General features: G+C 50.3%; 1 protein-coding gene across 2 annotated transcripts in view; it reads left to right on the top strand.

The window, feature by feature from the left end:
- Positions 1 to 12,803, top strand: part of SLC23A3 (solute carrier family 23 member 3) — a 339,671-nt gene that overhangs the window by 269,084 nt on the left and 57,784 nt on the right. For both annotated transcript variants that reach the window (XM_085650085.1, XM_085650084.1), the window contains one exon: positions 3,650 to 3,817. In XM_085650085.1, coding sequence (XP_085506211.1) covers positions 3,650 to 3,817 — 168 coding nt within the window. The remainder of the gene's footprint in view (positions 1 to 3,649; positions 3,818 to 12,803) is intronic.

Below are 12,803 nucleotides of genomic sequence, written 5' to 3'. Positions count from 1 at the left end.
GGTAAGGCCAAAGGGGAGCACTGCAAACTGAAAATGCTTGTGGCCTACCGTGAACAGTAGGTTACGCCTGTAGGCTGGCAGGACAGGGATGTGGAAGTAAGCGTCCTGCAAGTCCAACGCTACCATCCAGTCTACAGGGTCGAGGGCAGACAGGACCTAAGCTAATGTCAACATTTTGAACTTCTCCTTCCAGAGGAAGTGGTTGACAGCCCTGAGATCCAAAATAGGACGTAGGCCTTTATCCTTCTTGGGTACCAGGAAGTAGTTGGAATAACAACCAGGACCTACTTCTGGCACAGGGACTCGCTCAATAGCTTCCTTGGCAAGAGAGCTGTAACTTCCTGATGGAGAAGGGCTAAGTGATCCTCCGACATGTGATGGAGTGTTGGTGGCATGGAGGGAAGGGTAGTCTCGAAGGGGAGGGTCTAGTCTCTACGGACTATCTGCAAAACCCACCTGTCCGACGTGATGCTGTGCCAGTGGGAGAGATGATGTTGGATCCTGCCGCCTACTGGCAAGTGGTGGCCCTGAAAAGTCAGACTAGGAAGGTGTGAAGGCAGCTGCAGGGGGGGCATTGGTGGACTGACCCGCAATCTGGCCCGAGCCCACGACGTTGGGGGTCTCACATCCCCGGCCACACAGAGGCTGGGTGGCGGCCCTGTGGCTCTCTGGATGGAACATGGTGGGGCACCCTTTCCGTGGCCACGAAAGAGGCAAAAGGCAGACTGCGTGGGGCGAGAAGTTGCTACAAGGCCCAAGGACCTGGCCTTAGCCCCAGAGTCCGGTGCAGCACGTTGTCTGCCTTGTCACTAAACAGGTGATGGCCATCAAAGGGCATGTCCAAAAGGGTAGATTGGACATCCCCAGAGCCAGATGTTCTCAGCCAGGCATAGCGCCTCAGGGCTACGGACATGGAAATCGTCCTACCCAGCGAGTCGGCAGTCTCCAGCGCAACATCCAACTCCTCTCTCCAATCTTACTCTTCAAGCTCGTCTGCCAGAGTGTCAACAGACCCCTCCCTGTCCTCCTCACCCTCCTCTTGCCACCACTCAGGGCGATAAGGAATGCCAGGGAAGAAAAGCGGTACAAAAGTACCCGCCGGCATCGGTACCGGTGTTGTCCGGCTCTGTGTCCAAGTCGAGGGGGAGCTCAGGGTTGACACCAGCCGGGGACGCAAACGGCACCGGAGGTGGCGGAGGCGTCGTCATGGAAATCGGCACCGGGGAAGGTACCGTGAGGTCGACCAGCAGTGACCCGGATCCAGGCCTGGATCCTTGAGGGCCCTGCGGCGCCGAGGTCAAAGCTGCCGGCATCGAAGGCCTAGGGCCCCCAACCGAGTCAGTGGGCCTGAAGGCATGCCCGGCAGAGTCGGGCTGCCCAAAGATGGAATGGAGGGCTTCGTAAAATGCACGAAGCTGGGCAGGGGACGCTCCGGCTCGCGGGAAGCTTGGAGCTGTCCCAGCAGTCTCCGAGGGCGGAGGACGATGACCCTCCATGTCCCGTGTTGCGTCGGACGACAGACGGGTTGAAGGCGTAGGGCGACGATGCTTCTTCGCCTTCTTCTTGTACTTCGACTTACCCGATGACGAAGACTTCGATGGCAAATGATGGTGGTGGCTCTGCAACCGGTCCCGCAATCTTCCTCTTGACCAGGACCTCGAGCGGCATGGAACCGACTGCCAGGCCTCCAGAAGCTTTCAGAACCGCTCTCGCAAAGACTTCGGGTTCATGGCCCGACACTCGGAGCACGATTTTGAGTCGTGTTCGCGCTTCAAGCACCAGAGGCGCGGATCCGCAAGAGGCATCAGCTTATGACAGGAGTCACAAGGCTTGAAACCGGTCCGATGATGGGACATCCCTACGTGCACCCGGAGTCGAATGACTCGGAAAAAGATGTTGACAAAAGTCGAAAAGGTTTTAGTCAAAAAGTAACTACGGGTACCGCTCTCGCTGGATCTGCACTGGCTGGCACAGAAAACCCCAAAAATTACGTCAGCGCAGGTGTGGCGTCGAGGTAGATACTGCGACGTCATCCCGGCGATCATGACAATGAACGTGGAGTCAACCAACGCCACCTATCGATGCGCAGGGATACTGCTGAGAAAAAATTCTACGGATCCAGTCTTACGTCTGGGGGTAATTCTAAGGTAAGGAATCTATAACTAATAGTCTCTTTCAGATTAGCATGTCATGGATGTTATCAATGGATTATATTATATATTGGAAATGTTTTAGTTCTTTTCAATCTACTAAATTACACAGGATACGTTACCAGCATAACAGATATGTGCTATTGCATCATGGATGCCAACACTATGCTATAGCACATTGAAATGCTCTCACCATGTTAGTTCACAGTTGGGAAGCCATCAGCTCTATACAGATGCTACATCACAGCACAGATGTTATCAGCATGCCATATCATGCCAGAGATGCTCCCAAGCTTCCATATCGTGCTTGAAAATGCACTAAGAATGTTATTGCACACACCAGATACTATCACTATGTTGTTTTACCGCAGACATGCTATCTGCTATTAAACGACAGAACAGATGCTATCACCATGCCATATCACCATAGACATGTGTTAATTATGTAAATTCCAAATGTCATTATATTGTTGTATCACACTGGAGAAATTACCAATATAATGCTTGACATTGGAGCATGTCATAATCAAGATACTATTGGTTTATTATTGTACACCACTGATTTAGGCAACTTGTTACACAATAGAAGAGATTCTTCTTTATGTGATACCATAAGAAAGAGGTTTTCATCATGTGTCATACCAGAGATATCATCATTGTGCTGTCTTACACTATAAATCGTATCAAGCAGTACAAGTTTTAATTAACATCTGGGGCCCAAATACACAAAATGTTTATTCCAAAAAAGTGATTGATTTCGCACTGACTTTTTGTTATTTGAAAGAATTTTGCGATCCGACCTATGTACTAATAATTCGGTTTAGACAATTCTAAATCATAATGGGTTGCTATCCAACCTACCTCATCATTATTCATGAGGTAGGTCACAAATAGCGACTATGCTTGGATGCCGCCACAGGGGTGATGGTCTGCACAACTCCATTCCGGTGATCCCATTGAAATAAAGAAAACTTTTAATTCTTAATGCAGTTTGTTTTCCTTAAAAGACACAAGACTGTATTAAAAAAAAAAAAAAATTAAGATTGTTTGAGAGTTGGAAGTGGACCGCTGTCTACTCCACAACAAACTTTTTTTTACATTCTCTCCAACTGTGGAGTCAGTAACTTTTCAATGTTTTGCGACTGGATTTCACTCGCAAAACAATTATACATATAACAAATCAACTTTCAGGAAGGGACACCCTAAACACGCACATTATAGCCATTTGTTATGCGTTCTAAACTACTTTTGGTATTTGGTAAGCTGTTACCAAATAGCAAAAATGGGTTGAGTACATTTGAAAGAATGCTTGTAGTCACACACCCTGTGATTCTGTTAATTGCAGTTTTTACCCTGCAAAAAGGCTGTTTTCTGAGGCCCCAGATCTTCACGCCTATAAGAAGTATTTCAGGATTGACTGAAGACTCAAGGTCTAAGACCTTCACGAAGCAGCAGGTGTCCCTGGAGGAGTGTTTTGACTCCCTTCTTGCCCTTTGTAGGTGGTGTTCTGTGTGTGACATATGGATTGGCAGTGGGTGTCGGCATCTCCTTCTTCCAGTATGCCGACATTGGCTCCGGGAGAAACATCTTCATCGTGGGATTCACCATGTTCATGGCCCTGCTGGTGCCACGTTGGCTGACCAGCGCACCGGACTTCCTGTCCACAGGTTAGTAACAGGTAATAATTCTTAAAATGAGGTTCAGAAGGTAACTAGGAAGAGGTGATTGGCACAGAACATTGAGTGCTATTGAGTCAAATAAATCTATGATGTACATCTATGTCCACACTAGCAGAGTCTGTCTGATGTGGATGTTGTGCATGGTGGGGACTGGGGTTGGAAGTAGTACGCGGTGCTGTGCCACCATCATCTCTCATGCATGGAAAGGTTCAGTTGGGGGGTTCGGATCTGAAAACACACAGCTGCAGCCCCAGGGTGGTATTAACTGACATTCTTGTATGATGTTGATAAACGCTGCTACAGCTGTAGTATGGCATTAACTGAGAATCTTGTATGATGCTGGGAACACTGCTACAGCCACAGTGTGGCATTAACCCGGGAGCTGGCAAACACTGCTACAGTCACAGTGTGGCATTAACTTAGGAACTGGCAAACACTGCTACAGCCGCAGTGTGGTATCAACCAAGGAGCTGGAAGGAGCTGGCAAACACTGCTACAGCCACAGTGTGGCATTAACTCAGGAACTGACAAACACTGCTACAGTCACAGTGTGGCATTAACCCAGGAGCTGGCAAACACTGCTACAGTCACAGTGTGGCATTAACTCAGGAACTGGCAAACACTGCTACAGCCACATGTGTGGCATTAACTCAGAGGCTGGCAAACACTGCTACAGCCGCAGTGTGGTATCAACCGAGGAGCGGGAGGGAGCTAGCAAACACTGCTACAGCCACAGTGTGGCATTAACTGAGGACCTGGGGGGAGCTGGCAAACACTGCTACAGCCACAGTGTGGTATTAAGAGAGGAGCTGGCAAACACTGCTACAGCCACAGTGTGGCATTAACGGAAGAGGTAGCAAACAGTGCTACAGCCACAGTGTGATATTAACCAGGAAGCGGAAGGGAGCTGGCAAACACTGCTACAGCCATAGTGTGGCATTAACCCAGGAGCTGGAGGGTGCTGGCAAACAGTGGTACAGCCACAGTGTGGTATTAACTCAGGAGCTGGAGAGAAATGGCAAACACAGCTACAGCCACAGTGAGGCATTAACTCAGGAGCTGGAGGGAACTGGCAAACACTGCTACAGCCAGAGGGTGGTATTAACCGAAGAGGTACAGGGAGCTGGCAAGCACTGCTGCAGCCACAGTGTGGCCTTAACTGAGGAGCTGGAGGGAGCTGGCAAACACTGCTACAGCCACAGTGTCGCATTAACGGAAGAGCTGGCAAACACTGTTACAGCCACAGTGTGGTATTAACCGAGGCACTGGAGGGAGCTGGCAAACACTGCTAGAGCCAGAGGGTAGCATTAACCGAGAAGCTGGTGGGAGCTGGCAAACACTGCTACAGCCAGAGGGTGGAATTAACCGAGGATCAGGAGGGAGCTGTCAAATATTGCTACAGACACAGTGTGGTATTAACTGAGGAGCTGGCGGGAGCTGGCAAACACTGCTACAGCCACTGTGTGGCATCAACCCGGGAGCTGGAGGGAGCTGGCAAACACTGCTACAGCCACAGTGTGGTATTAACAGAGGAGCTGGAAAAGACAACTATAGCCACAGAGTGGCATTAACCCGGGAGTTGGAGGGAGCTGGCAAACACTGCGACAGCCGGAGGGTGGTATAAACCGAAGAGCTGCAGTGAGCTGGCAAGCATTGCTACAGCCACAGTGTGGCATTAACTGAGGAGCTGGAGGGAGCTGGCAAACACTGCTACAGCCACAGTGTGGCATTAACAGAAGAGCTGTCAAACACTGCTACAGCCACAGAGTGGTATTAACCGAGGCGCATGGAGGGAGCTGGCAAAACTTCTAGAGCCAGAGGGTTGCATTAACCGAGAAGCTGGTGGAAGCTGGCAAACACTGCTACAGCCAGAGGGTGGCATTAACCGAGAAACTGTCGGGAGCTGGCATACACTGCTACAGCCACAGTGTTGCATTAACTGAGGAGCTGGAGGGAGCTGGCAAACACTGCTACAGCCAGAGGGTGGCATTAACCAAGAAGCTGGTGGGAGCTGGCAAACTCTGCTACAGCCACAGTGTGGCATTAACCTGGTAGTTGGAGGGAGCTGGCAAACACTGCTACAGCCAGAGGGTGGTATTAACCGAAGAGCTGCAGGGAGCTGGCAAACACTGCTACAGCCACAGTGTGGTATTAACCGAGGAGCTGGAGGGAGCTGGCAAACAATGCTACAGCAGGAGGGTCGCATTAACCGAGAATCTGGCGAAAGCTGGCAAACACTGCTACAGCCACAGTGTGGCAGTAACCCAGGAGCAGGAAGGAGCTGGAAAACACTACTACAGCCACAGTGTGGTATTAACCGAGGAGCTGGAGGGAGCTGGCAAACACTGCTACTGCCACAGTGTGGCATTAACTAAGGAGCTGGAGGGAGCTGGAAACACTGCTACAGCCACAGTGTGGTATTAACAGATGAGCTAGAGGGATATGGCAAACGCTGCTACAGCCAGAGGGTGGCATTAACCAAGAAGCTGGTAGGAGCTGGCAAACACTGCTACAGCCACAGTGTGGCAGTAACCCAGGAGCAGGAGGGAGCTGGCAAACACTGCTAGAGCCAGAGTGTAGCATTAACCGAGAAGCTGGTGGAAGCTGGAAAACACTGCTACAGCCACAGTGTGGCATTAACCCGGGAGTTGGAGGGAGTTGGCAAATACTGCCACAGCTGCAGTGTGGTATTAATCGAGGAGCTGGAGGGAGCTGGCAAACACTGCTACAGCCACAGTGTGGCATTAACTGAGGAGCTGAAAGGAGCTAAAAACACTGCTACAGCCACAGTGTGGCATTAACCGAAGAGATGGATGGAGCTGGCAAACACTACTACAGCCAGAGGGTGGTATTAACCGAAGAGCTGCAGGGAGCTGGCAAACACTGCTACAGCCACAGTGTGGTATTAACCGAGGAGCTGGAGGGAGCTGGCAAACAATGCTACAGCAGGAGGGTCGCATTAACCGAGAATCTGGCGAAAGCTGGCAAACACTGCTACAGCCACAGTGTGGCAGTAACCCAGGAGCAGGAAGGAGCTGGAAAACACTACTACAGCCACAGTGTGGTATTAACCGAGGAGCTGGAGGGAGCTGGCAAACACTGCTACTGCCAGAGGGTGGTATTAACCGAAGAGCTGCAGGGAGCTGGCAAACACTGCTACAGCCACAGTGTGGTATTAACCGAGGAGCTGGAGGGAGCTGGCAAACAATGCTACAGCAGGAGGGTCGCATTAACCGAGAATCTGGCGAAAGCTGGCAAACACTGCTACAGCCACAGTGTGGCAGTAACCCAGGAGCAGGAAGGAGCTGGAAAACACTACTACAGCCACAGTGTGGTATTAACCGAGGAGCTGGAGGGAGCTGGCAAACACTGCTACTGCCACAGTGTGGCATTAACTAAGGAGCTGGAGGGAGCTGGAAACACTGCTACAGCCACAGTGTGGTATTAACAGATGAGCTAGAGGGATATGGCAAACGCTGCTACAGCCAGAGGGTGGCATTAACCAAGAAGCTGGTGGGAGCTGGCAAACACTGCTACAGCCACAGTGTGGCAGTAACCCAGGAGCAGGAGGGAGCTGGCAAACACTGCTAGAGCCAGAGTGTAGCATTAACCGAGAAGCTGGTGGAAGCTGGAAAACACTGCTACAGCCACAGTGTGGCATTAACCCGGGAGTTGGAGGGAGTTGGCAAATACTGCCACAGCTGCAGTGTGGTATTAATCGAGGAGCTGGAGGGAGCTGGCAAACACTGCTACAGCCACAGTGTGGCATTAACTGAGGAGCTGAAAGGAGCTAAAAACACTGCTACAGCCACAGTGTGGCATTAACCGAAGAGATGGATGGAGCTGGCAAACACTACTACAGCCACAGAGTGGCATTAACCGAGGAGCTGGATGGAGCTGGCAAGCACTGCTACAGCCACAGTGTGGCATTAACTCAATAGCTGGCAAACACTGCTACAGCCAGTGTGGCATTAACCGAGGAGATGGATGGAGCTGGCAAACACTACTACAGCCTCAAAGTGGTATTAACCGAGAAGCTGGCAGGGGCTGGCAAACACAGCTACAGCCGGAGGGTGGCATTAACTGAGGAGCTGGACGGAGCTGGCAAACACTACTACAGCCACAGAGTGGCATTAACCGAGGAGCTGGATGGGGCTGGCAAGCACTGCTACAGCCACAGTGTGGCATTAACCCGGGAGCTGGCAAGCACTGCTACAACCACAGTGTGGCATTAACCCGGGAGCTGGAGGGAGCTGGCAAACAATGCTACAGCCACAGTGTAGCATTAACTGAGGAGCTAGAGGGAGCTGGAAACACTGCTACAGCCACAGTGTGGCATTAACCGAGGAGCTAGAGGGAGCTAGCAAGCACTGCTACAGCCACAGTGTGGCATTAACCCGGGAGCTGGAGAGAGCTGGCAAACACTGCTACAGCCACAGTGTGGCATTAACCGAGGAGCTGGAAGGAGTTGGCAAACACTGCTACAGCCACAGTGTGGCATTAACCGAGGAGCTGGAAGGAGCTGGCAAACACTGCTACAGCCTCAGTGTGGCATTAACTCAGGAGCTTGAGGGAGCTGGCTAGCACTGCTACAGCCACAGTGTGGCATTAACTCAGAAGCTGGAAGGAGCTGGCAAACACTGCTACAGCCTCAGTGTGGCATTAGCTCAGGAGCTGGAGGGAGCTGGCAAACACTGCTACAGCCTCAGTGTGGCATTAACCCGGGAGCTGGAGAGAGCTGGCAAACACTGCTACAGCCACAGTGTGGCATTAACGGAGGAGCTGGAAGGAACTGGCAAACACTGCCACAGCCACAGTGTGGCATTAACCGAGGAGCTGGAAGGAGCTGGCAAACACTGCTACAGCCTCAGTGTGACATTAACTCAGGAGCTGGAGGGAGCTGGCTTGCACTGCTACAGCCACAGTGTGGCATTAACTCAGGAGCTGGAAGGAGCTGGCAAACACTGCTACAGCCTCAGTGTGGCATTAACTCAGGAGCTGGAGGGAGCTGGCAAACACTGCTACAGCCTCAGTGTGGCATTAACCCGGGAATTGGAGGGAGCTGGCAAACACTGCTACAGCCTCAGTGTGGCATTAACCCGGGAATTGGAGGGAGCTGGCAAACACTGCTACAGCCTCAGTGTGGCATTAACCCGGGAATTGGAGGGAGCTGGCAAACACTGCTACAGCCACAGTGTGGCATTAACCAGGGAGTTGGAGGGAGCTGGCAAGCACTGCTACAGCCTCAGTGTGGCATTAACCAGGGAGTTGGAGGGAGCTGGCAAACACTGATACAACCACAGTGTGGCATTAACTGAGGAACTTTATGCACCCTCGGCACAGCCCCTTCCTTCAGGACAATGCGATGTTCGAATTTCCCACCCCAGCTTTTGGGGAAAAAAATTAAGATATTCGTTCTTTCATTTTTCTACATCCGGTTGTGTCGTCAGCATCACTTGATCAGGATGTTTGGCGTCCAATACAATTCCCAAAGCCCGCTGTTCTCTCCATCCCAAGGAAGTTTTACTCCTCTTGACAACATACACCTTTCCACATGCACTTCTTATACTTCCCACAAACAAGAAAGCAGACGGTCACGCTGATCACAGCACCATTCTGCCCCACAGTAGCCCTCCGCAGAAAAAATGCTCTCGGCGGTGGTCTCTTCGGGGTGTCACACATAGTGCAGCATCCAGCGGCATATGCCTCCCCTCAGCAGCACCCCAATGCAAAAACGCTCCCTGCGGTGGTCTCTTCTGGGTGTCCCACACATCATAGTATCCAGCAGCATTTGGTTCCCCTCAGCAGTGTCCAACTGCAACAAGCATTGGCGTAGCCAATAGGTCTCGCCTTTGGGACCTTATAAGTGTTTAGCCATGCAACAGTTGATGTTGTTGCACCAAGGATATTGTGCTGGATAACTAAACAATTATAAGGTCCTAAACGCGAGACCTATTGGCTATGGCAATGCTTGTTTTTTCTATTTCCGTCTATTACGTACCCCCTTCCGTAAACACTGCGCACCATGTTTTCCTGAAGTGCATCAGTTGAGCTTCATCGAAAAGTTGCGTCTGCAGTGACTGATCAATACAACCTTCTCTATATTAGTATTCTATATACCCACATGGCTAAACATGTTAACATCAAACAGGCTTGGGAAAAATACATCAGGGCCAAATGTAAGATTGAGTTCTTCTGTATGTTTGATATACAAAGAGTAAAACATGCAGTAGCATATAGATGCCTGTATAGCAGTGGCAGGGCCCCTTCCTTATACTCTAAAGAGAACTGAAATATTCCACAGAAGGAAACACGCTCTGAACATGGAGAAGACCCGCGTCCCAACACGGCGCAATAAACACGTTAGATGCACGAGCCGCTCTCGCTATTTTACAACACTTGTGGCTACCAGCTAGACTTTAGGCTACAGCACAGAAAACTCCCAAGTCCATTCTTTAGAGGGTGGTCTGGAACATGTTAAACAGCACTCCCTCTTTAGAAGATTCACGTTTAATGGGTTAGAAGGGCATGCCAGGGTGCCTTGCATGCAGGCCGACTGGTGCGGAGACACGTTATATGCATTAACGCATCACAAAAGTGCTCCATGACCCAAGATTACAGTCGAACGGTAACTCTGCAGAAGGACCCCTTGAGAAACTCGAGAACAGCACAGAAAAGCCCAAAGACCTCAGTATGTTAAGCACTCATATCAAGAATCATTAAAGAAGTCAATCTGCTAGTTTCCTGGGCCTTTCTCGAACATTAAGCGAGTAGTAAACCGCTGATGATGAGATGTTTCAATGCGATGACCTGCGCAATGAAACACGCACACAGACACACCTCTGAATAAACACTGCTAAGTTACATTCTGCTGGTGCAATGGCAGACAGTAGTACGAGAAGAAGTCACAGTACAAAAATATCCGCCAAGTCACTGTGGCTGAAGAGGCCAGGTTCGCAATGCGTGTTTGTGTCCCTGCATTGAGCACGGCAAGGGCACAGCGTTAGAAGATGGGATTAACTAGTGTTGCGGTCAGTATGGACTGAACACTGTCACTGAGTGGTGGATTGTTACTCCTACGGTTTCACACCGCGGAGCACGTTCCTACATGCAGAGTAGTTACTAGAAGCGGCTGCCGCCGGTGTATTCCATAAAGGAGGCGTAATCAGTACGAAAAAAAAGCACGACTCCGGGCAAGTTACCTGGAGTAACGGGAACGATTGTCAAATGACAAAAGACAAGAGGAACTTAGGACTGAAATGAGTGGGAATGGTAGGGGTGTGATTATTAGTAGCAGTGGGTATTTAAGTTAGAACTAAGTGTGTCCAAAGTGAGGACAAAGCAGGGTTACCGGGAGGATTGAGACTTGAGATTTCTAGCTGCTAGATACGTACCTTAATGCAGCGTAGTTGCGTTTATAAGGGGCTACAACCAGTGTGTGGCATAACGTAAAGGCTCTGGGATTTAAAAGTACTAGCCACACATGGGGTGCTAAGCATGATAGTTGAGAGACTAAAATCAGAGGAGCGGGTGAGGTGACCCAATTCTAAGTGAAGTGTGAGGCCCGAAGTTTAAAACGGCATGGGCATAGCGACTAATGCGCTTTCTAACCACTAGATGTTCATCCACGTACAGGATAACTTATTAAAAGTAGCTGTACCAAATGTACGGATAAACCTATATGGATGAGGTAAGGCTGGAAAATCAGACATACAAAAAGGACTGACGCTGAAAGACATTAGTTTCCCAGGGCAGAAAGTTCAAGTGAGGTTGGGCTGAAAGTACGCCAGCAGTTCCAGGACTCTCCCACCGGCTGACACGCACCAAATACACCAACTGCTGAAACAAAAGGTTGGTTATTTCGATAAAGTTAGAGTAAGCTAGCACTTTAACTGGTCACGTACCTGCAAAACAAGCAGTTCGGGGTTGAATGCCAGGGTGAGTAGCAACTGCATGCGCTCGCTGTCCTTGAGGTTGCGGAGCAGGAAGCTGCCCGAGTCCTTGGTTTCGGCGTACCTGAGCACCAGGCGGTCGAGCAGATGCTGAGAGGGGCAATGCACCAGGTCAGACCAACCTTCCAAAGCCTGCGGGGTCAACAGTCGCACATCGCCGTTAAGCCAAGCAAACTCGGTGCGGGTCATGGCCTAGATCAGATGGCATCGCGTACGGCCACCAGTGGCGTGAACGTACACACTTTTTCAAGAAACATTTATAAAGTGAATGCTCGAGTATATATTTGGTTGTGTTCAGTTTTCCACTTTCCAGGAGTAAAAATTGTATTTCTTCGTGTATATAATCTTGAAATATGCATGTGAAATAGTACACATCAACATTTGTGTATAAATTATGTAACGTGTAGGCACGCGCAGCCACATTATTTAGTATGCTAAAAAGGAAAACAGCGCCTGCTGTGAAGGACAAGTAACCTGATACTGGAATGCAGCCTGCCATGCAGCTGGCACACTACGTGCCACTGATGACTGCGCTTGCTCCCAAGATACATAGGCTGTAGGAAGGGACATTTAAAGATAAGGCGGGACATACCCGAGCCTTTGGCCATTTGCGTGCTTTCTTTTGTGGAAGCTTTACGCAATGGCCAATCAACTGCATGGCCGTGAAAAAAACAACAACACGAGGAAAAGCTCTGGGAGTTGGAAGTCCTTACAATAAGCCACCCATAGAGCAGCGCATGCGCGCTGTGCTAGGCTCGATCTAAAAAGGCGCTCGGCGGCAGTCCCTTCAGAGCGTCGCACACACTGCAGTGTCCAGAGGCAACACTGTGCAAACACCCATAGAGCTCCCTGTACAGTTATTATAATTCACAGGACTTCTTGGCATTGGGGCCATACCCCATGCAAGTAGAGACCACCCCTTTCCAGCACACACAAACACACAATGCTTATCGGAGAAGGGGCATCACAAGCTTCTGTGGTCTGGGACCCCACAAAGCAGGAACCAAAGTGTGTTCCTTCAG

This window comes from Triturus cristatus, chromosome 3_2 (genome assembly GCF_964204655.1).
Source record: "Triturus cristatus chromosome 3_2, aTriCri1.1, whole genome shotgun sequence".
Taxonomy (NCBI): Eukaryota; Metazoa; Chordata; class Amphibia; order Caudata; family Salamandridae; genus Triturus; species Triturus cristatus.
Note: the sequence above shows the minus strand (reverse complement) of the source record. Positions and strands in the feature narration are given on the sequence as shown.